Here is a 27,893-nt window from a genome sequence, read left to right on the forward strand (position 1 = left end):
AAATGACATGTTTAAATGCTGCTTCAAAACATTTATTTTTTAGGCTTTTGCATTTTATATATACATGTAACATAAAGACTGGAAATTTTGATGTGCAAATATAAAGTACACGTCAGAAGTAAGAAAAGTATCTCATCAATGATGTCTGTGCACACAAAGAAGTAAAGAGCTGAGAGAATGTTCTGCTTAAAAAAGCACCACAGCATAAAAAACTGCCACTGGCCCTGACATCAGAAAAGCATAAATAACTGAGAAATCAAGGTATTGCACAATTTTGTCAAAGGTTTATAAAAATTCTCTTCAAGGGTACTCTTTTTGTTTTTCTATGCCAACTTGCCACCAGGCATACATTCTCTTCAGTGTTAAGATTGTATTTGGTTTTATAATGACACAAGATTTCCTGGTTAGTTTTCCAACAGGCAAATAAATGAAGACAGCAGGACCAGTCATGATAACAAGAAGTTTAAGGCCATTGGTTTCTAGTCTAGCATGCAGAACAATCAACTGAGGGGACATTTACTTTCCATCTAAAATGTAAAAAATAGCATCATTTTACTTGTTAATCTACACACGTGTAGATGAAGGGAATGTTTTTCTCGCAGTATGTGAGTATTTTTACATGTGGCTTTTACTAATCCAGGTCAAATGGCAGGCTGGTGACAGGGACTGCAGTAAATCTCCTGGGATTAGGGAGGCCCCCAAATGACAATGCCCATTCTGGGTTAAAGGTCATTATCACTGCTTTGCCTATCCATACTTTTTCTTATGATCACAACTCAAAAGCTTTGTGCTTGCCTAAATTCTATTTTAAATATATATTTTTTCTTAATCTGTTTCAGAAAAAATATTTTATGATTTCTAATACATATGTGCTGTATATCTAATCTTGTGCTAACAAGAAAAAGAATTGAGAGGGTTGTAGTTTAAGGATTTTTGTGAGAAAGACTGACAAGAGAGCCAAAGATCATTGTACCAAAAAAGAAGGGTCATGAGATGAGATTAAGGGATTAAAAATCGGGTTAATGATAAGCAAAAGACAGGAAAACCTTAAAAAATGAAGAAATGCAGACACAAAAACTATTTAGGAAAAAAACAACAGCGCAATGCAGGACTTCAACAAAAAATGTTTGAACAGCAAAAATAGAAAAATACAATTTATGTTAAATAATATAGTTTTAAATACTTTGGTCAAGGATTATATAAATGAGTAGAAAGGTTAGATAATTTCTTCGGGGAGCTGGGGAGGAGTATCTGGGAAAACCAAATATACAAACTTAATGAACTTTGTGCGGTCCAGGGCTTACATGAAAAAAAAGATACTTCAATTAAAAATCCTAAATATTATGAGCTGTCTTCCTCTTCTTTACTTGCAGCTTGTTGTGAATGTAAAAACGACTTTCTGTTTTTGGTAACAAATAAAGCACCACACATAACCAAAAACTGGCAAAGTTGCACAGAAGGAGCTGGTCGTGAAGGATATAACACAACTTTGATGCTTGAAGTTTACAGGGCAGTAAGAAAGCTCTCTAATTTAAATATGTGAACATATATAAATGGGTTTCACAAGAAGACACAGTGTATCTCATCCAGTGATGTAGATTTTCTAACGAGCAACAAGACAAATACTAAAGGGAGTGAGCTCTAGAGAGTACAGCAGTCAAAATACAGAATGAGTGAGAGAGAGAAATCAGGCAGTTTTGATTACGACTATCATTGGTCACACATCATCTTTTTTCAGCGCACTCCTCAGCTGCAGGGATGGAGGCGGAGCTGATGAGGTGCCCTGAGGTGTCCACTTGGCCGTCAGGCTGGACAGACTGCACGGTCTCCACCAGGCTGCCACTGGGTAGCACCACGTACCGAGCGGCCATATCTTTGGGCTGCAGCTCCCGCTTTCCTTCCTTGCTGTGCCAGATCCCATAGCCAAAATACACAAAGAGACCTGGGGAAAGGGCCGAACAGGAAAATTTAGAGGGGTAGCCACTTCTGGTAAAATGATTATGTGCGTGCAGTCAGAGTGTGGGGCATGTTATTATTGTGTTTTATGTTTCTGCTGAGCAAAACACACTTTATTACTATCAATTTATCCACCATCCGTGATTTTGTCCAATACAAAGTTCATATTTATGAAAACGTTTCTGTTCAGTGAAACTGCGAACAGTGAAATGCGAATACGCAGGGGAACACTGTATTTAATGTAAACATGTAGAATTTACTTAATGATCCTGTTGCTTTGTGAGGTTTAAAAGCAGTTTTGTTAATTGACTGACACAAACAACAGATTTGCCTAAACTGAGAGATTTTCCTGTCCTCCTAAAAAGATCAGGTACATGCACCTAGAAGCAGGGTTAGTGTCTTAGTAAGGCAACTTTTAGGGACTAGGGATGTAGATCAGCTTATTTCGGCACAATTTACATCTGCTGTTTTCTTAACACAAATGTTCAATTAAATTGTTTAAGCTGATAAATGAATTTAATAAACTATACAGTTCATCAGGTTTAACTTCTGACATTATTCTACAGTTTATGTCCATCACCCAATTTTTCTGCCTACTTGATCCAAAACACACAGAAGCCTAAAATAGACAATTCCTACACTTGAAGGCCTTTAAGGTGAAGATAAATAATATTCAGCTGGTTTAACCCATAAGAACCCATACCAATTTTTCCTCCAAATGAGAATTTTGTGAGGTATACCACAGACTGTGTACCACAAAACAAATGTCTGATATTATTCTGTTACACTGATGTCACCATAGGTTCTTATGAGCACTTTACAAGTAAAACATTTGAGGTTATTAAAAGAAATAGGCAAGGTTGGTAAATTTCACACCAGAATAGTTTTTCAGGATACATGTATATATACATATAACATGCATTTTACAATCTGTGGTCAAATGAGTTTCTGCATTTGATATCAGACACTCTGTGGTCAGAAAAGATCTAATATTGTCATCGGGAGTCTGATTTAGAACTACACTAAAGCTACATGAAGGTTTTTAAAATGTGGAATGTTACTGTACATGTGGTCCCATACAATCCTGTGGCTATTTCCACTTTTGGCACAACTCAGTTCTTTAATATGCATTTGGGTTTACCTGAATTGAGTTCACCTGAACCAAAGGTCTCAAGAAATGTGATTCTTTTTTTAAGTTTTACTTTCCTTGGAAATACAGACAAAAAAATAATAAAAGTTTCAAATATTTTTAAAGAATGTGAATGCTTTTTACTTGAAATGAGGCTGACAACAAGGTTGAAATATTTTAGCGACTCATGGGAAATTGCAGATACCAAAAGACCTACTACTCATGAGTTGTGCTGATGTGGGTACACATTGATTAAAGAAACTGTGTGTATCCTGTTCATTCCACACATGCACATATGAAGTCCAGGAGAAAACAGATAGCATTGTTATATGCTGCACTCAAACGCCTTCTTAAGATAAAACTGAAATCACATGGTGTGCTAAGTATAGACTGTTAGTTCAGTGAATTTGTGGAGAATAGTTTGTACTTTGTTGGTTAACACTAAGTCCATGTAGAGAGGTCGGTCAGGAAATGTGTCGATTTTGCACAAATTTTTTGAGTTTGAGAAAATTTAGCTGAACTTTGCTTATTTTTTTGCTGTCTTACCTATGGCAATCCACACTGTGAAACGAATCCAGGTCAGAAGGCTGAGCTTCATCATGAGGAATATGTTAATGAGGATGCTGACACCTGGGGTCAGAGGAACCAGAGGAACCTGTGCGAGAGTGAAACTTGAGTTATATTTGACCTACACCAAATGTGATTTTCACAATGAAAACATTCTGGGCTCTGACTTTTTCTAAGCCACTTGACAGCAAGACAGCTCACCTGAAATGTTTTGCTGTTTTTTCGTGGCTCGTGAACCCAAATGAGTGCAAGGCTGAGAATTAGCGCCAAGCTAAAAATCACCAATAACATTGCAAAGCTCCACACCGGCAGCTGCAGCTCATTGTTTCCAAATTCCAGGACAACACAGAGGGACACTGAGCTCACTATGAGCCCCGTCACACAGAAGGCCACCACTTCCCCTGGCTCACAGTCTCCCACCAGCCTGTCCAGATATGGTTCCCAGCAGGCCTTCAGCTGCCCCACCCCACGCCGCTCTCTGGTCACCTGGCTGTCCACCAGCTGAATTTTATCAGATAAAGACTCATATTGTTTGGGCTCGTCGGTGTCCTCACTTATAGCTTGAGACTCTAACGGGGCAGGGGAAGCTGCAGCATTGGGGTTGGGAGATGTGGAAGTTGTGTCCTTAGAGGTGGTCTTCTCAGGCTGGAAGCGCAGCACAATGACGCTCGCGGCCACAAAGGTGTATGCCAGGAGAGTACCAATGGACAAGAACTGAACCAAAGCTTCCAGGTCGAACATCAGAGCCATGGCGGCCATGAGGATTCCAAACACCAGAATGGCATTGACGGGAACTTTGGTGAGAGGATTTACTCTTGCAAAAATGGAAAAGAACAACCCATCTTCTGCCATGGCGTAAACAATCCGAGGGAGGGAGAAGAGATTACAAAGCAGCACAGTGTTCATTGCTGAAAACAAAAACAAAAAAAGTCAGAAATGCTACTGAGAAAAATCAGAAATGCTTTTGTACTTCTTAGATAAAAGATACATCTTACCACAAATGGAGCCAACAGCCACAATGATGCCAGCCCAGCTGTAGCCACGACGGAAAAATGCATCTGCCAGGGCAGAGTTGGGGTCAAGGGTACGCCAGGGTACCATGAGCGTGAGGACTGTGGAGACAAGGATGTAGGCTGTTGCTGCCAGTCCAAGGGAGATAGCAGTGGCAATAGGAACTGCCTTCTGTGGATTCTTTGCCTCTTCGCTAGAGGAAGCAATCACGTCAAACCCCACAAAGGCATAAAAGCAAGTGGCTGACCCTGCCAGGATTCCAGAAAGCCCAAATGGTGCAAAACCTCCTTGCTCCTGGCTCCAGTTAGCTGGCTCAGCAAGCACAAATCCAAAAACTAAGATGAAAACGATGACACCCATACTAATAGACGAGAAGATGTGGTTTAGGTATGAGGACACTTGAACTCCAAAGGAAATAAAGACTGAGGCAACTACTAAAATTCCTGCAGCAAGTAAGTCAGGGTAATGGGCAAGGAAGGGGACGTGCCACTGCATGATGTGCGTTTCCGTGAAGTTCTGGATAGCATGGTTAAAAATGGAGTCCAGATAACCGCTCCACGCACGAGCCACAGCAGCACCGCCAATCATGTTTTCAAGAATCACATTCCATCCAATGAGAAAGGCCCAGAGCTCCCCCACACTGACATAGGTAAACATGTAGGCAGATCCCGTTTTGGGAATGCTCGCTCCAAATTCGGCATAACAAAAGGCAGCCAGCAATGAAGCAATTCCTGCAAAAATGAATGAAATGATGACAGCTGGCCCTGCCGTGTCTTTGGCCACCGTTCCTGTCAAGACATAGAGCCCAGAGCCCACCATGCCGCCCACGCCCATCAGAGTCAGGTCCAAGGTGGACAGACAGCGCTTCAGAGACGTGGCCATCATGTCACCATCCAGAGTCTTAAGTCGGTTTAGCTTCTGACACAGGCGCACAGCCGGCGCACAGCCCCTTGGGCAAGTTGCCATGGTGATAGTTTACGAAAGGCCAGCAGCAGGAGTGGAAGAGGTCACACTGGATCCATCAGCTGACCACAGAGAAAGCCTGTATAAAGAAAAAACACAATAAATACAAACACATCTTTAAAGGTATTTTGTGTGAAACTACAACTTAAAGAAAACAATTGTATATCCTTGAAAAGACTTGTTGTGCATTTGACCCATTAATGTCCATACATAGCTTCATATGTTTTTCTAAAGGAAGCTTCGGGAAGCATACTACAATAGTGTGAAAGAGTAAATAATTAATTAGCGTAATCTATTAATATTTAATGAACAAAAATTCTGTTGTATCTAACCATTTTCCAAACTGATGTCTTTTAATGAAAAAAAACAATTTCATAGGATCTAATCTGGGGGGTTTCAAACCATTCTCTCATTTCTTTCTTCATGCAAGCTTCATTGGGCTTTGTCACTTTGCAGCGTGACAAGAAAAACAAACAAAAAAACTGTTTAAAGTCGTCTTTTGCTTCCAGAGTAAAGAGGTGATCAGTCTAAAACACTTTACGCAGAGGTTTTATTCGACATCAGTCATCCTGTGGTTCTTGTTTGCGCACATGGGAGGCACAGCCCTTCGCAGCAGGAGGCCGGTCCACGTCACCTAAAAGGTGTCGCTCATGTGCAAAACCACAATATTTTCAAGATCTCTGATTTGTTTAAATAATAAAAATAACGTTAAAAAAAACTCTCTCATGCGTCTAATCAATAGCGAGCAACATCCTGGCCTGCATCCTCATCTTGCGCCAAGAGGATGCCTCCATTATAATTACGTAACGCTTTATTCTGTCTGGCATTAAGACCGCTGTCATATAAAAACAGCGAGTCCCTCTGCGTCCATATTCAAACAAACACTTTTTGGATAAAAAATAAAAATTAAAAAAACGGAGACTATCAGTAACTGCACCATTTTGCGTGGCACATTATTAATTCATGACAAAATGAGCGCGAGACAGGATCGAGAGCGCACAACGCAGTGCGCTTCATCGCACTTTCCATCCGTGACTGACTGAGGTGAGACTGCCTCATGTTTCTTACAGAGAGAAAAAGAGAGGATCTACACATAAATTAGTAATAAAAATTGTAATAATATAAGTAAATACCCATGCTACTCAGACTTGTAGACGTTTGCAGGCGTCCGGTCCTCAGGGTGGAGATGGAGCGGAGGGTGCACCGATAAGTAATAAAAGCAGCATGCACTGGCTGAGTTGTCTCTTAAAGGGACAGTCACCTTCTTTTCCTCTACGTTCGGGTCCTGTGAGCCCCACCCATGACAGAGCAACGCTGGATTTTCTTGATGTTCAACAGGAAATGACATGCATCAAACAAATAAACAGGGATTCATTAAAAACAGATCAATAAAGTTCACATCTGACAGCAGATCAAAACATTACCAACAAAGTCCAGAAGCATAATCCACTTTATTGTGTGTAAATTAGTAAGCATCATTTGAGAAGTGCTTTATTTCCTGAAAAGCGATTTTAAGTGTCATCCTGAGATCACTTAGAAAGAATCCTGATGCATCAAGTGGTTAAGTCAAATTTTCTGTTAAACTGTTTAGACAGCTTGCTCAGTCCTTCAACCCACAGATCTTTTTAAATTGAAAAAAGGTTGCCCTTTAAATATTCCAAACCAGACATGACATATGCTCATTACACAATGAGTGATCAGCGAACCTAATTTGAAGATTAAAAAGAAAAAGAAACCTTTTTTGAAAAAAAGGTTTGTTTTTTTAACCTAATTTCACTTTTTTATTTTTATAACTTTCAATGTGTCAGTGAAGGATCTCCTTCATCCAGGTGGTATTGTCTTGAACTTGAGTAACTTAACTTAAAGCAGTTTTCCTTGAAACATTTCACCCAAGTGGCTTCATCATTTGTCTCATGTGGTGCAGCATTCAGTCCACATTTGTATTCTCCAGGTGGGACACCCACATTCTTGCAATTGAATGGCTCATTAAAGGGTAAAGAAGTAAAGAAGAGAAACCAGAGAAGACACCTGTCTTTTTGTAATCTGCATAGCCCCCTCACAGGGTCGTCAGGTGTGGTCGTGTTTGAGTTTTGGTCTTTTGTTTTTTAACTAATAAAAGGCTAGCATGGTAAATTGTGTCTGAGTCCTCCCTCTCTCTTATCCTTTCGATGCATCCTCTTCTGTGATACTTCTCCGATGGACAAATCAGAGCGTTTCTCACTGAACTGGACTGCATAACCAACATACCTTTTATCTTTTCTTTGAGTGTGAGTTTCTTTGAGATAAACCCGTTTTTGTGCCTTTGTGCTGCTGGGTTTGGAATGAGTTTATGTTTAGCAATGATTCTCAGAGACACCATTACAAAATGTTGTCCTGAGAGCATTCTTCTCTACTCTTTCCGGTATGAGATGTTACCTTCTTGAAAGCCCATTTAGGATATCCAAGGTTTTCAGAGTCAACTTGAGATAAACCTCTTTATTTTTCCCAGCTTCTCTTGAGATGGGGATTTAGCTTGCCCTGTGGTTCAAAGTTTTGATTTCTCCCAGTCTGTGTCACCGCCATTTAAGCTTACTTTTAATTAACAAAAAACAAAAGGAAGAAAAATACACGATCCTTAACCCTTGTGCTATCCTAGGCACTAGACCAGGGGTGTCAAACTCATTTCCACCGAGGGCCACATCAGTATAGCGGCTGTCCTCAAAGGGCCGGATATAACTTGTACATGTAACTAAATGTAATGAAACATACATGTAACTACTCCTTAATGTTAAACAACTAATTTATTTATTATAATTTTTGAAAGTGACAATTACAGTTGCATAGAAAACATATGTTTGCTTGTTATTCTAGCTTAAATCCTTTCAAATTTGATTCTGTCAGGTTAGGTTATATGGACAGTGTTTGAGTCATAATGTTTAGTTGCCCAATTCGATATTTCAAGGCAGATTCCCCCTAGACATGAATAAATACACAGCAATTTTTATTTTTTATTTTAAGAAATCAAAAACTTTTATGCTCTCGGGGGCCACATACAATGACATGGAGGGCCACATTTGGCCCCCGGGCCTTGAGTTTGACATATGTGCACTAGACAGTGCTCTGAACCTTTTTTCTTCAGTGATTTGTGATCTTTACTGTTGTCCATTGATTACATGAAATCTTTCCACCTTTGTCATGGTAGGGAGAAGACGTCAATGTAAGGGTGGGGTCATCGAAGATAGCACAAGGGTTAAAGACCATATACGAGTACACAAGTTTTTTTTTTTAAACCTTATTTTGGACTTTAAGAGGATACTGGTTGAAAATTTACAAAATTAAGGTATATGTAGACTGCAAATAAGGTGTGTTTATTGATGGTGGTTAGAACACTTTGTATTTTTTAACAAGAATGTGGTAATACTCTTAAAGGTCCACAATTTCTTTATGTCAACAAAAAAAAACAATATTCAGAAGAGTCATCAAAAACACTGATGAAAATGACAAATTAATACTAAAAATAGTATATTTGCAAATCAAATATTTTATTAAGTTCTTGATATACAAATAAAAAATGCAAATGAACCAACTGTGCAGTTACTTTCTCCAAACTAAAAGGCAAAAAACATTTACACCAAAAGAACTAAAGAAGACAGTTCCCAATTGCACTTTTCAATTAACAATTGTTGCATGCTTTTAATATACAACCTGGCTTTTGAGTGCACCTTATATCCTTATAGACAGGCAGTTCAGTTTTCTTCTGGGCTTAACTTTTCTTCACCAGCGATGTACGTACAGTGTATATAAGATCTGATGCTCAAACTGCACGAAGTCTGCAATCACTGCAGTCCAGATTGAGACTCCTTCTGTTGAAGCTTTAGCATCAACTCAAGAAGGTTTATCTGCATTGTTAACTCCTGAAAAAGACAGATCAGAGCAAAGAGTGAGAAGATGAAGTGTATTCTCAATATTTTTTCTGCAATTCAAATTCTGAAAAGTCACAAAACACAAGAAACATGAACCTGAGGGTTGGTTGTGACATAAAAACCAGGAACTCCAGCCTTCTCCAAAGTGTTTTGCTGATCGAGAACCTTTTGGTCAATTTCTGCCACTATCTTCTTATCCATCATCTGTTGCTCCTCTCGAACTCGCATTTCTAACATCTGAAAATCCAGCATTGTGTTGTTAGCAAAACACAAATCACATGGCAGGTCAGTATCTGTAGGAAAGATGGAACATGTGATTTTTACCTCAAGTTCAGTTTGCTGGTTTGACTTGAGAAGTGCAAGGTTGTGAGGTTTGCAACACAGCAGAGCATCTTTGTGTTTTCGCAGTAAGTCTTGTTTGAGAGCTACAAACCAATTAGAAAAAGTGTTCAATGAGTTTCAGTATGTATGCCACACTGTAAATATGTTCCAAGACTACTTTGGGCAACTTAACTTACATTACCACAGTATATAAACATAGCCCTTTCTGTTGTTTGGTAAGCAAACCACATACCTTGATGTTCACAGTGTAGCTTCTGCCTCTGGTTGTACAGATTTTTCTCTGTCAGATGCTGAATGTCCAAAAGTCCCTGAACAATCTCGTACACTGTCCCATCTATGAGTGCCAGGGCCAGGTCACTCAGCGTATTGTAGGACAAACGTTGCTGGAAGGAGCTGAGCATAGAACGAAAACAAAATGTACATTTTTCAGACATGCAAATCCAAACATAATTATTATCAGCGTTAAGATAAAAAAAAAAAAAAAAAAAAACATTTTTTTTAACCTTGGTAGATCTTTTACTAACGTTTGGAGCTCAGATAAGAGGTAATAATGTCTTTCTTGTTGCTTCGTAGAGTCACTGTCGATTACAGCGGGATAACCATCCATTCCTTAAATGAAAACTGTACGTCTGCCTGACAACACATCAAGCTAGCTACGCTAGCATTGAGCTCTGTCGTTACTTCTCTACTTAAAAACACAACTAACAATATTATTAACTAATTGTTGAGGTCAGTGTAACAGTAAAATTTACTGCACATTACAAAGCCACTCAGTTATCGCAAAATATAGTTGTTTAAGCAACCGAGTTGTGTTTGTTTGGTTTGCATCTCCATTCGAGCGAAAGAGGACCCCAACGTGCTGGCTTTAAAAATGCCTGGCTAAAATTTTTAAAAGGCGTCTCTTAATTTGCTCGACAGATGGCGCAATTTGTCCAATAAAACATGTGAAAGTAGAACTACCTACATCTAATAAATTGTGCTCATCAAAAATAAATAAATAAATAAACTGTCAAAAATAGCCATTGTTTTCAGTCACAAACATGAACTGTTTTTGAATTACAGAGGTAGCCCAACATCTCAACACTTTTGTAAATATGAACAAAAACTAAATAAATAATAGTATTTATTTGTATGTCTAAATGTTTAGCCATACAGTAGAGGTTTTAAAAGCGATCCTATCCACGGCTTCAAAATGCAACCCTGAAGAGGTTGGTTCGGTCGTGCGCGCACATGTTGCGCGCTCCTGTTCGGCTGTGCGCCGTCACGAGCTGAAGGTGTCATGAAACGAAGAAAACTCACTAGTAGTGGGGAAGAACGCTAATAATATCAGCGCGTATGGCAACAAAGGAGACATCGGATTAAAAGCAATTTCTTGCAAACATGGCTAAGAACACATCGCTTTATTTTCGAATAGTCGAGGGCAGGAATCTCCCGGCCAAAGATGTGTAAGTAATTTAATAATTCCACCAGTTTCTCTGCTGTAGTCTGCGTGTATGTTGGGATATTCTGAATGGGTTAATTTTCTCTTAAATCAAACAATTTTTGCAAATAAAAAAGGGTATACACAGTTTTTAAAATATTGAATCATCAAAACTATTAAAAAAATTATTAATGTATTTTGCATTTTTTTGTTTGTTTATTAACCAAGCCTTAAATTGCCTAGACCTGGTTTTATTTTTGTTTTAAGATCTGGAACCAGTGATCCTTACTGCATCGTGAAAGTTGACAATGAAGTTGTGGCCAGGTGAGGTTTTTTTTAAAATTTGTTTGTTTGTTTATTTACTTTTTCCCTCATCCCCCAAAATCAACATATTTTCTGAACACATGCTATCAGCTGAATGTTCTTGTTCATATTTTAGCATACAGCATACAGTTGCCTCCTCTAACTCAGTATGTGTAGCCAGGGTGGAGTGTGTGTTTTTGTGCCCCTTCTCACACAGAGAACCCGACACTCCTCCAGCCTTTAAACACCCTTATGTAACCATGGAGAAGATGCATTAATTATTGCAGGGAGCACCTGTAAGAAATAGGGAATGCTGGGAGCTGCAATACACCTGACTGCATGTTTCAGTTTCAGTGGAAAAGTTTAAATGTTGCATGATTTGAAGAGAGGGAGGGGGGTCTTTAAACATGAAAAGAGGATGGATTCAGAGGCTATTGTTCCATCTATTATTGTGATAGTTAACAGCTCTGTGATTCACCCACACTGCAATAATTACTTTGCACTTGGAGCATTACTGGCCAACTGACGCTTGAGTGTGATGTTGGAGAATTGTGCTGCAAATTCCATGATGGTAAGGTGTTGGGTTATTATTTTTCAGTAGATCTCGCTGGCAGTGTATCAAAGATTGGTCTGTTTGAAGGGCAAAGAAAAAGCAGTTAAAGACGTCCTATTCAGAGTTCAAAGAATGCCCTATAAGAACACAGTTACACAAAAAAATATACTTTAATAACTGAGGAAACAACTGATGATTAGATACCACAGTTACAAAAGGAACTTGTCGGGAAGTTTTTCACACGAGCTTGGAGTACGGCAGTTTCTTTGAACAGAGGAGCGTCAGTCTTTAATGTTGGTTTATCTCTAGAGAAGAACTCATTCCTTTAGGTTTTGCTACCATAACTTTGTTTTTTATCCTACATCATTGCTCCGTCAGTGATAACTTTGCAGTTGCTGAGCTCAGGTAAAATAGATTCAAATTATGATACCACCATTACCATGCCTGACTTACAGGAAAAGTTTTCAGGCTGGAACACATTATTTACTTCTCTTTAATCTAAAAGTTTTGACTGACATTTTCTACTGTGTTGCCACGGGAATTCCAAACAGAAAGACCAATGATAACGAAGTACAAGCATTAATTAATGGCACTTTTAGAGCCAGTTGCTTACCTCCACATTTATGTGACACACATCCCTATTGTTCCGCGCTAACGCGATAGTGGAGAAATGCAAATTCTGTCGATAGCACAGAAACTTTTTCAGTTTGATAAGCACCAACATGCTTTCCTATCTGGGAATCAAAACATTCTCTGTGTGCATATCATGCTACATTTGAACAGATATGTGTATACATTTTGTAAAAAGCTGAAAAAGGTATGTAGAAAACATTTTAGATTACTTACTTTTTAAAATCATGAAATAATATGTTTTGTGACATTTGTGTAGCAGCTCAGCAAAAATAAATACATAAATAAATACATACAATAATTAATAATACAATTAGAAAAATAATTTGATTTGTAAGAATGTCACTTTGATTCAACTAACACCTTACTTTTTTAACAGTTATAATATATATATTTTCCAACACACAGTTGTTTAGCCATATTGTTGTTGCAGGATATGAACTTTAACAACAAAAGATGCATACAATTGTATTATTAGTTTATTAATTATTTGAAATCATTTGAATGCTCGAAATATCAGATTTTGAAATGTAATTGTTTTATCTGACAAAGATCTAAAATGCTTGATTTTTCAGAACTGCCACTGTGTGGAAGAACCTTAATCCTTTTTGGGGTGAAGAATACACGCTTCACCTCCCAATGGGGTTCCATTCACTCTCGTTTCTTATCATGGATGAGGACACGATTGGGTAAAAACGGAAACATTAAAATAGTCCATGTTTTGCCGTTATCAGGTCAGGGCATTACATTTATAGTGCTTAGTGTTTGTTTAACTTGAGATATGAATTGATATTTTTGGGGTTAAGAGTCCATGCTCTCCCAAAATGTTTTGGGAACCAAACAATCTCTAAGTCCTGGATAAATAAACTTAAATCAAACAAATGCTTGAAATGTCCAATAATCAGATTTTCTATCTTTTTATTAGCATTTATATATTTTTACTGAGATGTTCCATCAAAATGGCACTAAGTTAGTTTCTCATGTTTTCCTAACTTTTTTCTCACAGGCATGACGACGTTATTGGAAAGATTACATTAAGCAAAGAAGCCATTGGATCTCAAGCTAAAGGTATGATGAAACTAACCAGCGTGGGTCTGGAAATGGGTGAGAACCTAAACAAAGTTCAGAGGTCAAAACACATTGATCACACGGTGGAGTCAAGAGTGCAAGACCTTTAAAGTCTGGGAATGTTTTGCTTAAACTGTGCTACCATGCATGTGATGTAGTTTTCCCAAATGTCTTTCCAAAAGATCTGGAAGAAATGGCTTTAGGTTTGAACTCCATGACAAATTTCTTTACACAGACTTGAATCCATACCATCCTCTTCCTCTCTCAGAAAGCTTCACTGTGTCTCAATATTTACTTGGGTATCAACTGCTGAGCCTTCTGTAATTTTAGAGGAGACATATGGAAGTTTATGTTTGTGAAGTAGTTTTTTTCTAATAAGGAGGAGTTTGTCATGAAATGTTTGCGGCATATTGATAGTGGCATAGCCTTAACTCCTCTGATTCATGGCTACATGGTGCTACTGAGTCATTCCCTCCCTCTCACAGTCTGGCCTTGACTTCAAACCTTTATTCATTTTTATTTATTTATGAGAGATCAAATGTGTTCTGAAGCCGTAGCTCATCATTGGTCAGTATTTGCAGACAGTGACTGTTTCAAACTATTAACCTGTCCAGAAGGGTTCTGGATATCGTGCCTTGTGATTACCATGGCAACCATTCTTTTGGGCTTGAGATGATGCATTTTTATTGAGAGAAAATTTTTCAAATTGATTTCTCCTGAAATTTTTGGTCCATTGACTGTTTGACACAAACAGTTTGATTTATGGGGAAAGAAGGGGCTACACTACACTTAAGCACATAAATAAGGCCTATTGTACTTTTTATGTTTTTAAAACACTTTTATCATCGTTCATTTTTTGTTTTTTTGGTATATTTGGCTATACCATATGAATAATCGATGTAATCCATATAAATAATGTTAAAAAAGTTTAGAATAAACACTAAAACTTTCCCCACTGCTTTATATAACCCCAAAGTAAAGCTCAAAAATGCATTTTTTAAAATATTGAACAAGTCCAAAACAGAAAATAGTATTTGGAAGAATATCTATTGAAACTAATTTGAAAGATAAAAGGCCTGTCTAGTTTGCCTGTCTTGGTCTATAAAAAATGTGTTCTTTTTTAAAATCTTTTTGATGTGTAAGATCCTGGTTCATATGTAGTTGCTTTTTGTTCCTTTTTTATTTGTTTTTTTTTTGCTGCGTGACCTATTTTGTAGATTCTGCTCCTTGCTGTTGTTTTGTTTTTGTAAGTTTTGATTAATTGCTCCGGCCAATTTTTACTACTTTTTTACTACTAATTTTTACTACTACTGATTATTGAGTCCCTTTTACTTAGCTTTTTGCCATAGTTTAACTTAATTTTTTTGGTTATGTCTAACAGGTTTCCCCATACAGTCTTGGGTTCTTGGTTAATTTTTGTCCTGTTTTCCTTTGTCCTGTTTTTTCTCCTTCCTCCGAAAAAGCTGTTTTATTCAACATATATTTTGGGTCTTGAGCCTCTTTGCTCTCCGTAATGTATAACTTTTCCTTTACCTATGCTGGCAGTTTGTTTGTTCGTACTTTATTTCATTCAGATGCATAATGGATCTCTGCATTCAGGGAAATTAGTTATGAATTATTAACAGAAGAGCTGTGAAGTGCCACTCAAGCTGTTTCCTTTCCCTGTAAATTAAATAGTGAAAGTAATTTCTGGCAACAGAATATGTTAGACACTGAATGGAATATTTTCCTGTCCAAAAAACAAAAACAAACAAAAAAAACAGATAAAATCAAGCTTTTATTACAAAACTGTAGCAGGTGTAAAACATTTTTTCTACCTAAATATTTAAAATACATAAACAAATAATAATAATAAAAGTATGCATGATGTTAAAATAAATCCGAGTATAGGTTTTATGTAGTATTTGTTTTCGAATGCTAAATTTCAAATTCAAATTCACTCAACAACATATTAAGTTTCTTTAAAGCCAAACAAGACAAGATCTAATATCTAAAGCATGAAAGAGGGAGGTACTATTATGGTATGGGCATTTTTGCCTTTGGAACTTGGTTGCATGAATAAATAATGTGATATGTGATGGAATAAAACGATTAAGTTAAAAAGTGTAAAGGAAAAACTGAATGTTCAAATGTTGAAGAACTGGTAATACACATTATTTGTGTTTAAGCTTTGTAATGGTTTGATAGACTAGACATCAAATTTTTTTGATTAGTCATCCGTCTGTTTTCCCCTGAATGGATGTGTGGATGCATGGATGTCTTCATAAATATAAAAAAAATCTCTGGATACATTTTTAAAAAAGTAAGAACTTTTTTTTTCAACTGAAAGAAAAAGATGTTTGCAAAGGAATATAGTCTCCCATTAGAATGACCTTTTTTGGCTTCTTCTATGATGAACAAACATTACTGTTGGAGATTTCTTTTGTCAGAATGATCTGTTTGTAACCGACACATAACGTAAAAACATTTCGTTTGCTTCTGTTTTGTCACATCTAAACAGTCTTCCTTTCTCACTTTTAGCAGTCTAAAGAACATCTGTATGTGTGTTCTGATCAGGGATAGACAGCTGGCTGAACCTGACGACGGTCGACCCTGATGAAGATGTCCAAGGAGAGATCCACCTAAGTCTGCAGCTCCCAGAAGGCACAAAAAAGACCATTCTGCGTTGCCAAGTAATTGAAGCCAGGTAAAGGAGAACCCAGCCATGGCAGGCAGTGAAAAATGATGGTCCAAATATTCAAGTATGGAGGTTGTGACTGGATTATCAGGTAGACTGTCAAAGCACGTGTCAATGAAGGTTCTCATTCATTCAGGTGATGTCATGAAGTTGAATCATGGTATCAGGACTTAAAGTCTTCTTCTCAAAGCACACACCAATAGATATTTTCTCCCATATTTGTGGTCTTTGAGCTGCGGTTCATTTTTTTTAAAGCTGAACTGTTGCTCTGCAGACTTCATACTCTTTGGAGCTTTGCTGTCACTGTCACACATCTCACTGCTCCATCTGTGTCCCAGGCTATGATTTCTCACTCCCAGAAATAATGATCCTGTCAAACACAAAAGTGTTATTTAGATGGATAACAAACTTTGAATGCAGAACAAGTGGGGGGCTTTGCTTTTCCTGTTTGAGCACTTCATCTAATTTGCTTTGCATGTGTAACTAGGTGGTATGTTTAGCATTTTTGTTTATTGATCAGTCATGTTGTCTTCTGTTCTGCTGAAACCCACAGAGACCTGGCTCCGAGGGACATTTCTGGAACCTCTGATCCTTTTGCAAGAGTTATTTTCAACAACCGCAGTGCTGAGACTTCGGTGAGACATCAATGTAGGATTTATGTGTCACGTGCAAAAGAAAGTTATTTTAGTTCTTTAACGAGAAGATAAAATGCAAATCGTCTGTTTCCTACCCAGTCCCATTTGAACTATTACACTTACTCAAAATTGACTTTGATCCTCTAAACTTCATGTGACATATCTAGTGTTATTATTTCAATGCTGCAGGAGATTGGTGATTAGCGAAAAATTAATGTCTCTTCTATAATTGATTTGTCAAAATAAAAATGTTGTTTGTTTATCGGTTTTCTTTAAAGGTTTAATCAGTGAATCTTTCCACTTGGCTTGTCATGTACATCTGCTACAGCTGGACTTCTATTTCACACACCCATAAGTCTCCTCCTTGGCCTTTCTTTTCACCTCCCACCTTGTGGTTGCTCAGAATGTATTCTTCTAATGTTGTAGTCACCACTTCATTCCTTCTTTTTAAATCCACCTCAGTTTAAATCTTATTATCTGTTGCTCTTAATGTTTGAGCACCAGTTCCTAAATTGCCTAAATGTTCTTCTTTCTCCTTTCTTTTACTCTCATTTGTTTTCTTTGCTGAGCACACCTCTGTAAGGTTTTCTTCACTTGTTTACAGCTCTCCATTACTCATCACACATGTACTGTGATGTTCTAGCACGATCACAGTCACCATGTGTTGTGCTGGTGCTTGGGTGAAACTGGTTCATTTAACATTAGTAGGATCTCTCACAACATGAATTAAGGAATACATAAAGGTAATGCAACAAACCCTTAAAGTATACATCCCCATTAGTTTGAATTTCTTACCTTTATCTGAAAATGAACCCAAATGAACTTAAGGAACATTTTCAAATCCTGAGCCAATTTCAGATCTATGTCATCCTAAAAATTTGTTGTCATATATTTGTTTTATTTTCTCTTGTTTTTACATGGTAATAGTACAAGCTGGATTGTGCTGCTTTACACAAATAAAAACGTGTCGTTTAGGAAATAATATTATTTAATTGCTTGTGTCTTTTGACTAAAGTAAGGCTCAGAAGTACATTTGTTGGATTTCTTGAGATTTTTCTTCATCTTTGGCTCTAGATTATTAAAAGGACCCGTTTTCCTCACTGGGGAGAAACCTTGGAGCTGGAGTTGGATTCGGAAGGGCTGAGCGGGCAGCAGGGGACTGTTACTGTGGAGGTTTGGGACTGGGACATGGTGGGCAAGAATGACTTTCTAGGAAAGGTCAGCATTTCCATACTAGCCTGGGCAGTTTTTTCAGTGTTTACTGGATTCATCCCATTGTCATTCAAACCAGAGTATTGTTTCTGATCTAATGTTGAATTCTTGCATGTTTTTTATTTTCTTCCAGGTGGAAATCCCCTTTTCTTGTTTGCACAAAACACCTCTGTTGGAGGGCTGGTTTCGTTTGTTACCATTGGGCAACAATGAGGTTGATGTGGGGTGAGGATTATTGGTGTGTTTGTTCGTTCACTGTGACCACTTTGTTTATTTGCATAGTCAAGTAACTTTGGGTTCTATGACTGCATTTATTTAGTAAATGCTTCCAAGGAAAAGCAGTCATTCTCCTCAAGGATGCCCTTCATGCATTTAAATTAGCATTCACAGGTGTAACACCAGGTCTCTGACAGCATCTGCTTCTAGAGATAATTTTAGAACAAAGAGGGCGTAATGAAATGCATAGATGGAGTTATTGGAAAGTGAGTCACTGAAACTTAGTATGAAGATTCAGTGCTTAAAGGATAAAATGAGATAAATGACAACTAGCTTTTTTGACAATTCTCCTGAAAATAACAGTTTTTAATGACAGAAAATGAACTATACTGTTTGAACTATTTAAGATGATCAAGCTAAAATTTTCATTGTTGTAAGGATTTTTTTCAGTTTTTACTTTACACCAGATACTTTTGCTTTTGTAGGGGAAAGCTGGGTGCGTTGCGCCTGAAGGTGCGTTTGGTGGAAGATCGGATCTTGCCGTCGATGTACTACCAGCCCCTCATTGACCTTCTGGTCGAGTCGGTAATCTCCCCCGCAGAGGTCAGCATCTCAGCTTGTCCTCCTTACGGATTTTCAAATATTCACCCTCATCATGCCCAGAGACCTCAAGATTCCATTACACTTCTTCTATCTGAGGCCACACTCATGCATCGCATGCTACCTTAGTCCTCTTCTCAACAGGTGGAGGACAGCAGTGCTCTGACCATGCTTGAGGAGGTCACCACTGTCGAGAGCAGGCAGGATGTTGCAATGACTCTAGTGAAGATCTATCTTGGACAAGGCCTGGTGGTGCCTTTCCTTGATTACCTAAACACCCGAGAGGTCAACCACACCAGTAAGAAGAAAAGCCAAGGAGATTAAAAATATGAATGTTGTGTATTTTTCTGACGAAAACCGGTGTTCTTAAATGTCACTCGATATGAATCACTTTGCTTCTCTCTCCTTGTGGGCAGGCAGCTTTTAAACTTGACATTAACAATGCAGCTTGGACCAGTGTGGGCAGTGAACACTCACCAAAAACAGATTCTAGTTTTGTCATTATTTATTCACCCTGAAAGTCTTTGCATGGATTTTCTAGATGTTGTCGTGTCTGTTTTCTTACAAAGTATCCCTAAGACTGTTCCTAAAGAGTTGTCTTCATGGTCTTTGAGCTGTGTGGCTGTAGTTAAAGATAATAAGCATAGTGTCCAGGTTTCCATAGCAACTCCACATGATCCAAACTGTAACTGCTTGATCAGGAATAGATGCTGCAAGCCACCAGACATTAAAGTTGCACTGAGGGCAAAGCAAGAAAAAAATGCATTGTAGACCCACTATGCAGCATTGAAAGCATTGTCAGGCTATACCTGGCAGCTTTGGCCTGTCACCATGGACATTTTACTGAAGCTGTTCTGACAGATTTACTGTGCAGGAGGTTCAGGCTGTCCTTTTTTTAATGCTAATTTTTTCCTAACTAGAGCAGAATTTAGGGCAAACATACCAATATCATTTTTAACAGTTAAACAAAAAAATTCTCTGAAATTCTTGTTCTTTTGTTGTTGTAGCGGATCCAAATACATTATTTCGCTCCAACTCACTTGCCTCCAAAGCCATGGAACAATTCATGAAGGTACACTCATGTTTTTTCTAATGCAATACACTCATGTTTTTTCTGCACTCTCTGCATTTAGTAGATTTACATGGGTTGAATTATCTTCCTGTGACTGTGAATGAGTTGCCTTCAAAAAAAGCTCGGTTTTTCTGCTGTCAGGCTGTCGGGATGTTGTATCTGCATGAGGTGTTGAAACCCATCATCAACCGCATCTTTGATGAGAGGAAGTACATTGAGCTGGACCCGTGTAAGATCGACCTGAACCGCTCCAGGTAAAACACACACGGAAATCAGCTGTAAGTTTACAAGCGTGGTTGTAAACGTGTGCGTGTTTAAATGCTCAACCACAGGAGACGAGGAGCTCCATCTGTACCTCACTCTTGAGAGAAAGATATAACATTGGAAAACTGTAGAAAAAAATGATATGAAAAGGAGGGTTGTTGCTTGGCAACTGCCATGAGCCCCCTTGAGATATTTATCCATTCGTGACATGAAGGGGGATTTAACATCCGACATCCTCAGCCGCAGATCAGACATATCTCTTCTCAGTTAACATCTACTCTTGGATATAATACCATCAGCAATCAGTCCATTTGTCTAGTTCTCTAAAATAGCTACCCCTGACATGTGCTAACAACATGTTGAGATAGGGGGAATAGATTGTAGTTTTGGGGCATTGAGAAATATTTTTGATCTGGCTGAACTGTGCTCAGGCTTCGCACAACTAGGCCAAATCCATAACTGTGTTTTCTTTCCTGTGACCCAAATATTTGGGGGTTTACTAAAGCTTTCCTTTTTTCTGAAGACGTATTTCGTTTAAGGGTGCAGTGTCTGAGGCAGAGGTGCGGGACAGCAGCGCAGAGATGCTCCAAGGTTATTTAACCAGCATCATCGAGTCAATCGTGAGCTCTGTCGATCAATGTCCTTCTGTCATGAGAGTGGCCTTCAAACAGCTCCACAAGAGAGTCGAGGAGCAATTTACTGAGCCTGAGAATGAGGTTAGCGGGGAGCCAAGCATTTTCTCAAAACAAATTGATCAGTAGGTGTTTGGAATTTAAGTCTTTTGTTTTACTAACTTTCCTTTTCCCGTTTTGTTGACAGGATGTGAAGTACCTGGCCATCAGTGGATTCTTCTTCCTGCGTTTTTTTGCACCTGCTATTCTCACGCCTAAACTGTTCCACTTGAGAGACCAGCACGCTGACACACGCACCAGCAGAACTCTGCTACTGCTGGCCAAGGTTAGACACCCCTTAAAACCAAACAGTGCTGAAGTTAGAACATATGAATGAATTCACATTGCACGTTAAAAAAAAGAATACACACAATGCATTTTTCCTACAGACCATCGATCAAATAAATTGTAACGCTAAGAAAGGTTTTACTTTTACACTTTTTTTTTTCACTAAATGAGATCTTTTGTTTGGTGCTGGTCTCAAATTAGTTAGCACTGGGGCAGAAAATGTTTTACAAGCAAAGCATTTCAAAAGATTTACCCGGTCTGTAATATTATTCCTTATCAAAAGGGTTTCTAAAGGCAGATTTATATTCTGCGAGAAGTGAAGCATCTTATTGCATGAGACAGCAGCTATCTTTATATATATTTTTTGTCTTACAGCACCAAACATGTTTTGCTTACAACTTATTTTCAGTCCGATTACACAGTCAAACCCTGAGGCTGAATCATTAAGATAACAATTGTCTGATAGATTAACAATTTAAAGGCACAGTTTGAACAATGGATTGCTTTAAAAAAAGCAGGTGGTGGCAGCGATAAGCTATGAACAACACAAAAGACAACAAGGACGTTCAATGTCCAATAATTTGTGTCTATCTAACCCCATCAAGTATAAAGCAATAAAAAAAGTATCTAATTTTTAAGCCATTGTTGTTTAAAAAAATACCTAAAACAGCAGTGGGAGGACCTCTACTTCAGGTTTTGGAGCAGTATGAAAAGTCCTGACAAAAAACAAAGATTTGCCTTTTTGTCATGGTTGGCCATATGCAGTAAGTGTTAACAAAGTAATCCAGGCCTTACAGAGAGAGAGTTTCAGATTGAAGGTTCCTAAATCTGTTAAAGCGTATGCAAAAAGCTGGAGGGATCCTTTAAAAACAATTCCTCTCGACATAAAATTGCAAAGGATTCACAACGCTCACAATCTTCTGTTCATATCTTTAAAGAATTAGAACAGCTGGACAAATCCCTGTAGGCCAGGGACAAAGATAAAGCTTTTGTCAAAACAAATTTTGCATTTACTAAAGTAAGACGTTTTTCTACTTTTACTTTTACTGTACTTAGGGAGCTAAAGTTATGTGCCTTGTCTAGGCTACCCCACCTTGGTGGGACACAGCCTTGGTAAATAAAAAAAATAAAAAAATAAAAAAAGATAAAAGGACAAATATTTTTGCAACATTTGTATCACTTTCTCATAATTACCTAAAGAAGTAGATCAAAGAACAACATTCCTAGCAAAATATTATTGGTAGGAAATACACCGGACAAAAATAAGCCTAATGTGGTCATTTTAGAAGTGAGCAAAACCTCCCACATGTGACTTCTCTGGTCGCTGTCTATGGTGCTGAAATGCTGTTGCCATGGGTCTTTAGTTGGAACATGGAAAGGGCTATTTTTACCTCTGTGTGTGCCGGGACTAGACAGTGGTTCAAAGCAAAGCATCAGAGAGACGTAGAGAGGGACTTTCTTCTCAGCGTAAGCCAGGTGTGGGCTGGACAAAAGGCCTCACAGCATGCTTGGCCTCATGAACCCATTTGATCTTTGACTTTGAGATCTGCTGTCAGTGGGATGCGATCTGATGTGCTGAAAGAAGAGAGCAAGGGCAGCAAATTCTGTTTTTTGTATGGTCAACAGGCTCTCCAAAGTGTTGGGAACCTGGGCCTTCAGCTTGGTCATGGAAAAGAGCAGTGGATGGCACCCCTTCATCCCATCATCCTGCGCAGTGTGGCTTGTGTCAAGGATTTCCTGGACAAGCTGATTGACATTGATCACGACGTTGGTGAGGCTGAGAAAAACGAGCACACCACTGTGATTGCTGTACTAAAATCAAGGTTGCAGGCTGTTCAGTTCAGCCCAGTCTAAATCTTCCTGGTGAGATGAAGACAAAGTACTAAAGTATGTGGAAAAATATATCTATTCAACTACCAGTCAAGGACAGTATTGTGACGCTATTAATAAATTGCTAGAGTGAGCTTCCATGCTTGTTGTCAACTATGTCTTAGCTGCTGTCTTTCTATCATGATGTCTGTTTTGTGAAGTCCATTCTGCCTGACGTATCACGTTTCAGCCTCGGTTCTCGCATCACACCCATTCCTTTCACTGTAATGCCAATTTGACCTTTAATGCTTTTCAGGTGAATTTGTTGGGCACATTCAGACTCATGTTGTACCACTTTGGAGCCATACTTCAATCAGTGACAGAGCCCTGGAAAAAAATGTTTCTGACTTTTAAATGCTTGTTTCTTTTAATGACACAGCACCATCTTGTGTCAGCTCTGATGAACGAGTCCCGTTGTGTCCCTGCAGTGTTGGAGGTGCCTCAGAGGGCCATACTCCTGCCTTCAGTTATAGTGAAGGAAGGTTATCTCCACAAACACAAAGCAGAGGGAACGCAGCTGCTCTCCCGCTTTGCCTTCAAGAAACGCTACTTCTGGCTGACCAGTGAAACCTTGTCCTATGCCAAGACTTCTGAATGGCAGGTTAGTAAATGCCAATTGACTAAAGCCTTACACTCACATTTCGGTGTCAAATGACTTTGTTTTTCAAAACTTGTGCTGTCATCCCTGGTCAAAGCTACCATATCAAAGTGAAAAAAATAGCAATTTTTCATGATAAAAGGTGACATTATCGATATAGCGATAATGAATAAAGAGAAAACAGTTGCATGAAACATGCATGAATTTGCTTTTTTATTTCGTGTAAGATAATCAGTGTGGGTACTGTACACTGGCTGACCTTTTGATAGTGATCTGCTCTCATTCAGGGAAGGAAAAAGAGAGCTTTGAGCAGTCCAATATGTTCCTCTGAAACCAGTGGCAGTTCGAGCTTGAAAATGGCACCTTGGGCAAACCACTCCACATGGAACCCACCCACAAACAAGCCTTTCTGTGCTGAAAGATACTTGACAAATATCACAGAAAAATGTATTTATTTAAAGAAACAGTTAGGTGCTACATCATTTGTTTTGGTTAAAACTGCCTCTGTTCTGTCATGACATCTGGCAATCAGACAGAAACATAAAACTTAAAAAAAAATGAAAACTGATTTTGCATATCATTGTATATGGGTGTGTGAGTGTGGTTGCATAGAAAGTTTTTTAAATGATGCATGGCCTGTCTTTGTTTGAATCGACACGGTGGTTTGTGGCTGAATTGTTGCAGGTGCGCTCTTCAATCCCCATTCGGTGTGTATGTGCCATTGAGAGGGTGGATGAGAATGCCTTTCAGCAACAAAATGTAATGCAGGTCATCAGCCAGAACAATGACGGACAGCTGCAGACCATGTACATCCAGTGCAAGGTGGGTGTGGACCAACACCAGCCACAGTCCAGTCACCAAAAGGAGCATAGCTTTTTATGGATTTCTTAAATATTTTTACTTTTTGTAGTTCCAAGAAAATATTTTCTTTATATTTCCTACTACTGCTACTGTTTTTTTGTGGCCAGGTTAAAACTAATACTAGATTAAAATTCTTATCACATTTGTAATCTTGAAGAATCTCTGCTTTCCATTTATCTTGTGATTTGTGATGTTTTGTGTTTGTGTTTTGAAAAAGAATGTGAATGAGCTGAACCAGTGGTTGTCTGCAATCAGGAAAGTCAGCATATACAACGAGCGCATGCTACCATCCTTTCACCCAGGGGCTCATCGCAGTGGCAAGTGGACCTGCTGCCTGCAGGCGGAACGCACTGGTAATCCCTCTCTTATTTCTTCTAATCCTAACCAACGTCTGTGAGAACTCAAGCTTTGGAGTGATTATCACCCCATTTTCAATGAATGGTTACTGTTCATGTGTAAAATCTACTGAAGTAGACCTAAGACACTAGAGGGATTGTGAGGAATTATATAAATCCCAGATCATAAATTACACTGGCTCTCACTGTGCCTGATTGGCTAGTGATATGATCCCTCTTTACTTGACTTCTTGTCAGATAAATTCTAACTGACTTAAAATATCCACATCCCCACCAAGAGATGTCAAGAGTTTGTTGCCCTTTTAAAACTAGCCTCAGAGATGAATTTAGTTATGTATCTTTTTATTCCCAGCCCTTGATGATATTTAGTTGGCATTTTTTTTGTATGTTTCCTGCAAGGAAATGCAAAAAAAGCACAACATTTGTGGATAAATTGCCAGCACAACCATTGAGAACATTTGTTAAATCTCAGTTCCAGGCTGCAGCAGAACTCATTCAGCTGTGACTCTTGGAGACTGGAGTGACCCACTGGATCCTGATGTAGAAACTCAGATGATATTCAAGCAGCTTCTCCAGGGCAGAGACAAACTCAGGTGAGTTTTTGTTAAGATTCTTTTTAGCTCGCTTGCAGTTCCTTTACTTGACACTAGATGTCTGTGTTGAAACAGGAATGCACTGCTGCGCTACTGTCATGTTTAGCTTGGTGAAGCTCTAGTGGATAATATATTAAGATTATGACTGCAGGAAAAAGTATTTGGAGATGCCTGACGATGATCAGATGAGCAATAAGGAAATAAGGATCAACTCTGATGTTAGTCCAGGTGAGACTGACATGAGCATAAATGCACACTTTGATTTGGAAACATAATGTTCTGCATTTAAAGAAAAAAATTCAGTAGTTAGAGTTGGTAAAAGAATGTTTTCCAAGTCCTTTTTTTCTGTGCTGCAGATGGAGCAGAATCCATCCCTCAGCTTATGAAGCCAGGTCAAAGTGTGGCTGCTCGGCTGTTGGTGGTGATTGAGGATCTGGAGCAGGCTCACGTCACCTTCCAGCACAGAGAAAAAGAGGACACCCCCAGTGTCATTCTCAATCCCTAGACTGCTCATGGCCTTGGATTTATTAATGCCTAAAAGGCAGTAATCGTGCTGCAGGAGGTGGGCTACTAGTATGAATGAGTATGAGCTACCATCTTTCTTAAAAGGTTTCCACACGGCGAAGCCTTTTTAATACAATTCCTGAGGGTTGTACAGAGGATTTTATCACTTTCTCTGAGTGCCACAAAGAGTGCTGAGTGGAGACTACAATACTTGACAATGAAAGGTGGGCAAAGGACTTTGAAGCATGATCTGACTTAATATTTTTCTGTAGATAACAAGCAATCTGTTGCATGGGCTGCATCCACTTGTTAAATGCAAAGATAAGCTTTTATATTCTGAGACACTACAGACATTTGTGAAAAATGCTTCATGTAGTGTAATCCTCAGTATCTGGAAACTGAGTGTTTTCAAATTATTACTTTCAGTGTTTTTACTTCCTTGTTAGAGTTGGCCTCAATGTAGCAGTGACATCATTTCCACAGGTTATTGCACCATGAGTACATGCCATAAAAAGCTGCCACCAGTTCAGTTACTGAAATACTAATTTACTCTTTTTGTTTGGTGCTACAGCAAGCCAACTGTAAAATTAGTTCCCAATGCGATTTGCATTCTAGAAAAATTTCCATGCACTTGTTGTAGCCAGGCCTAAAGTCGTATGGGTAATATTTACTCTGCTTGTAAGTGTCAAGACATGTTTGAAATGCCAACTTACAGTTTTTGTAAAGCCAAGTGAATAGTAAATTAGCAAAACATTCAAATGAAAAAACAATTTAGCTTAAAACCCACACAGAAAATGTATAATATACACACCATCAATCCAAAGTGGTCAAAGTGCAAAAAGCCACATGAGTAAAAGATAAATAAAAAATAATAAAGCATTATTCATTTTTATTTAAATTTGTTTATTTAAAAAAAAGGCAAGCTGAATGCGAGCTGCACCATTCCGGGACTCTTTTCAGAGAAACCTTTTGGGGACGGCCCCAATGAGGTTTTTTCTGACCTAAAATATGCATTTCCTGGCCTTTCCTGAAGCTCTGACCAATCAGGCCATTCTAATTTAAATAGTAAACCTTATTACATTTTGTTTGAGCACTATAGAAATTCTTGTAGGGCCCAACAATAAGCTGATGCTTTCTCTGAATTTATTTAAAAACTAAACAAAAAATGGTAAAATCTTAAGATATTTTGGAAATCAATTTACCTTCTTCTCACTAATCTCAGTGACCAATGATTTAATTATTTTCATTGCAATATGTTTCATGTGTTTGCAGGCTTAATATTTACTTTTTTTCCTTTTAATCGCTGTTTTCCCCTGTTAAACAAAGACCGCTTCCTGCCTATTTATTGCAAATTCATAGCAATGATTTATTCCAGGTGTGTTGTAACTGTGAGTATGTCTGTAGTGTTTAATAAATGAATCCAGCAAAGTGTTCTTACAGTAAAACCATGCTGTTTATAAATGACCATTTCACATTTATTTAACTCTTTATTCTGGCACCAAAGAACATGGTCACATTTTGGAATGTTTTTTATTTGACCAGGTATTACTGATAAAAGTCATCTGTATATTTCTCTGATATCCCAGTTTCTAAATCAATGTAGCAAAATATTATATAGGTAAACACTAAGAAT

General features: G+C 38.4%; 3 protein-coding genes across 5 annotated transcripts; 1 reads left to right on the top strand and 2 right to left on the bottom strand.

The window, feature by feature from the left end:
* Positions 1-16: 16 nt before the first annotated feature.
* Positions 17-6,885, bottom strand: slc7a4 (solute carrier family 7 member 4). The gene is made up of 5 exons (XM_004072708.3): positions 6,760-6,885; positions 4,648-5,705; positions 3,854-4,560; positions 3,632-3,740; positions 17-1,942 (listed from the first exon to the last, which is right to left on the bottom strand). The coding sequence occupies exons 2-5, from the start codon at positions 5,627-5,629 to the stop codon at positions 1,725-1,727; spliced, it is 2,016 nt and encodes a 671-aa protein (XP_004072756.1). The 5' UTR covers positions 5,630-5,705; positions 6,760-6,885; the 3' UTR covers positions 17-1,724.
* Positions 6,886-9,126: 2,241 nt separating this feature from the next.
* LOC101158451 (protein DGCR6) lies at positions 9,127-10,769 on the bottom strand. 2 transcript variants are annotated; one of them, XM_023958614.1, is made up of 5 exons: positions 10,395-10,769; positions 10,103-10,263; positions 9,853-9,953; positions 9,625-9,765; positions 9,127-9,519 (listed from the first exon to the last, which is right to left on the bottom strand). In XM_023958614.1, exons 1-5 carry the CDS (start codon positions 10,475-10,477, stop codon positions 9,442-9,444), a joined length of 564 nt encoding a protein of 187 aa, XP_023814382.1. In that variant the 5' UTR covers positions 10,478-10,769; the 3' UTR covers positions 9,127-9,441. The 2 variants fall into 2 exon arrangements, with proteins under 2 accessions (XP_023814382.1, XP_023814381.1); XM_023958613.1 differs by having other exon boundaries at positions 10,374-10,739.
* Positions 10,770-11,101: 332 nt separating this feature from the next.
* On the top strand, positions 11,102-27,424 carry rasal1 (RAS protein activator like 1). Of its 2 annotated transcripts, none has more exons than XM_011479403.3 (21): positions 11,102-11,315; positions 11,558-11,614; positions 13,352-13,465; positions 13,783-13,844; positions 16,401-16,530; positions 17,075-17,156; positions 18,231-18,374; positions 18,502-18,593; positions 19,070-19,187; positions 19,329-19,482; positions 20,192-20,256; positions 20,398-20,510; positions 21,044-21,236; positions 21,340-21,477; positions 23,106-23,250; positions 23,777-23,949; positions 24,631-24,768; positions 25,025-25,160; positions 25,636-25,756; positions 25,908-25,984; positions 26,113-27,424. In XM_011479403.3, the coding sequence occupies exons 1-21, from the start codon at positions 11,251-11,253 to the stop codon at positions 26,259-26,261; spliced, it is 2,466 nt and encodes an 821-aa protein (XP_011477705.1). In that variant the 5' UTR covers positions 11,102-11,250; the 3' UTR covers positions 26,262-27,424. The 2 variants fall into 2 exon arrangements, with proteins under 2 accessions (XP_011477705.1, XP_011477706.1); XM_011479404.3 differs by having other exon boundaries at positions 19,070-19,169.
* Positions 27,425-27,893: the final 469 nt, after the last annotated feature.

Source organism: Oryzias latipes, chromosome 9 (genome assembly GCF_002234675.1).
Source record: "Oryzias latipes chromosome 9, ASM223467v1".
Lineage (NCBI taxonomy): Eukaryota > Metazoa > Chordata > Actinopteri > Beloniformes > Adrianichthyidae > Oryzias > Oryzias latipes.

Excerpts from the sequence above, each read along its gene's own strand:
- slc7a4 (XM_004072708.3), bottom strand. The coding sequence starts at position 5,629 with ATGGCAACTTGCCCAAGGGGCTGTGCGCCGGCTGTGCGCCTGTGTCAG. Across the intron at positions 4,561-4,647 it reads GGCTGTTGGCTCCATTTGTG|CAATGAACACTGTGCTGCTT; the intron begins GTAAGATGTATC and ends TTTTGTTTTCAG. Across the intron at positions 1,943-3,631 it reads CACAGTGTGGATTGCCATAG|GTCTCTTTGTGTATTTTGGC; the intron begins GTAAGACAGCAA and ends CCCTTTCCCCAG.
- LOC101158451 (XM_023958613.1), bottom strand. The coding sequence starts at position 10,477 with ATGGATGGTTATCCCGCTGTAATCGACAGTGACTCTACGAAGCAACAA. Across the intron at positions 9,954-10,102 it reads GCTACACTGTGAACATCAAG|CTCTCAAACAAGACTTACTG; the intron begins GTATGTGGTTTG and ends ATTGGTTTGTAG. Across the intron at positions 9,766-9,852 it reads ACCAGCAAACTGAACTTGAG|ATGTTAGAAATGCGAGTTCG; the intron begins GTAAAAATCACA and ends CTGGATTTTCAG.
- rasal1 (XM_011479403.3), top strand. The coding sequence starts at position 11,251 with ATGGCTAAGAACACATCGCTTTATTTTCGAATAGTCGAGGGCAGGAAT. Across the intron at positions 11,615-13,351 it reads GACAATGAAGTTGTGGCCAG|AACTGCCACTGTGTGGAAGA; the intron begins GTGAGGTTTTTT and ends TTGATTTTTCAG. Across the intron at positions 19,483-20,191 it reads CCGAGAGGTCAACCACACCA|CGGATCCAAATACATTATTT; the intron begins GTAAGAAGAAAA and ends TTGTTGTTGTAG.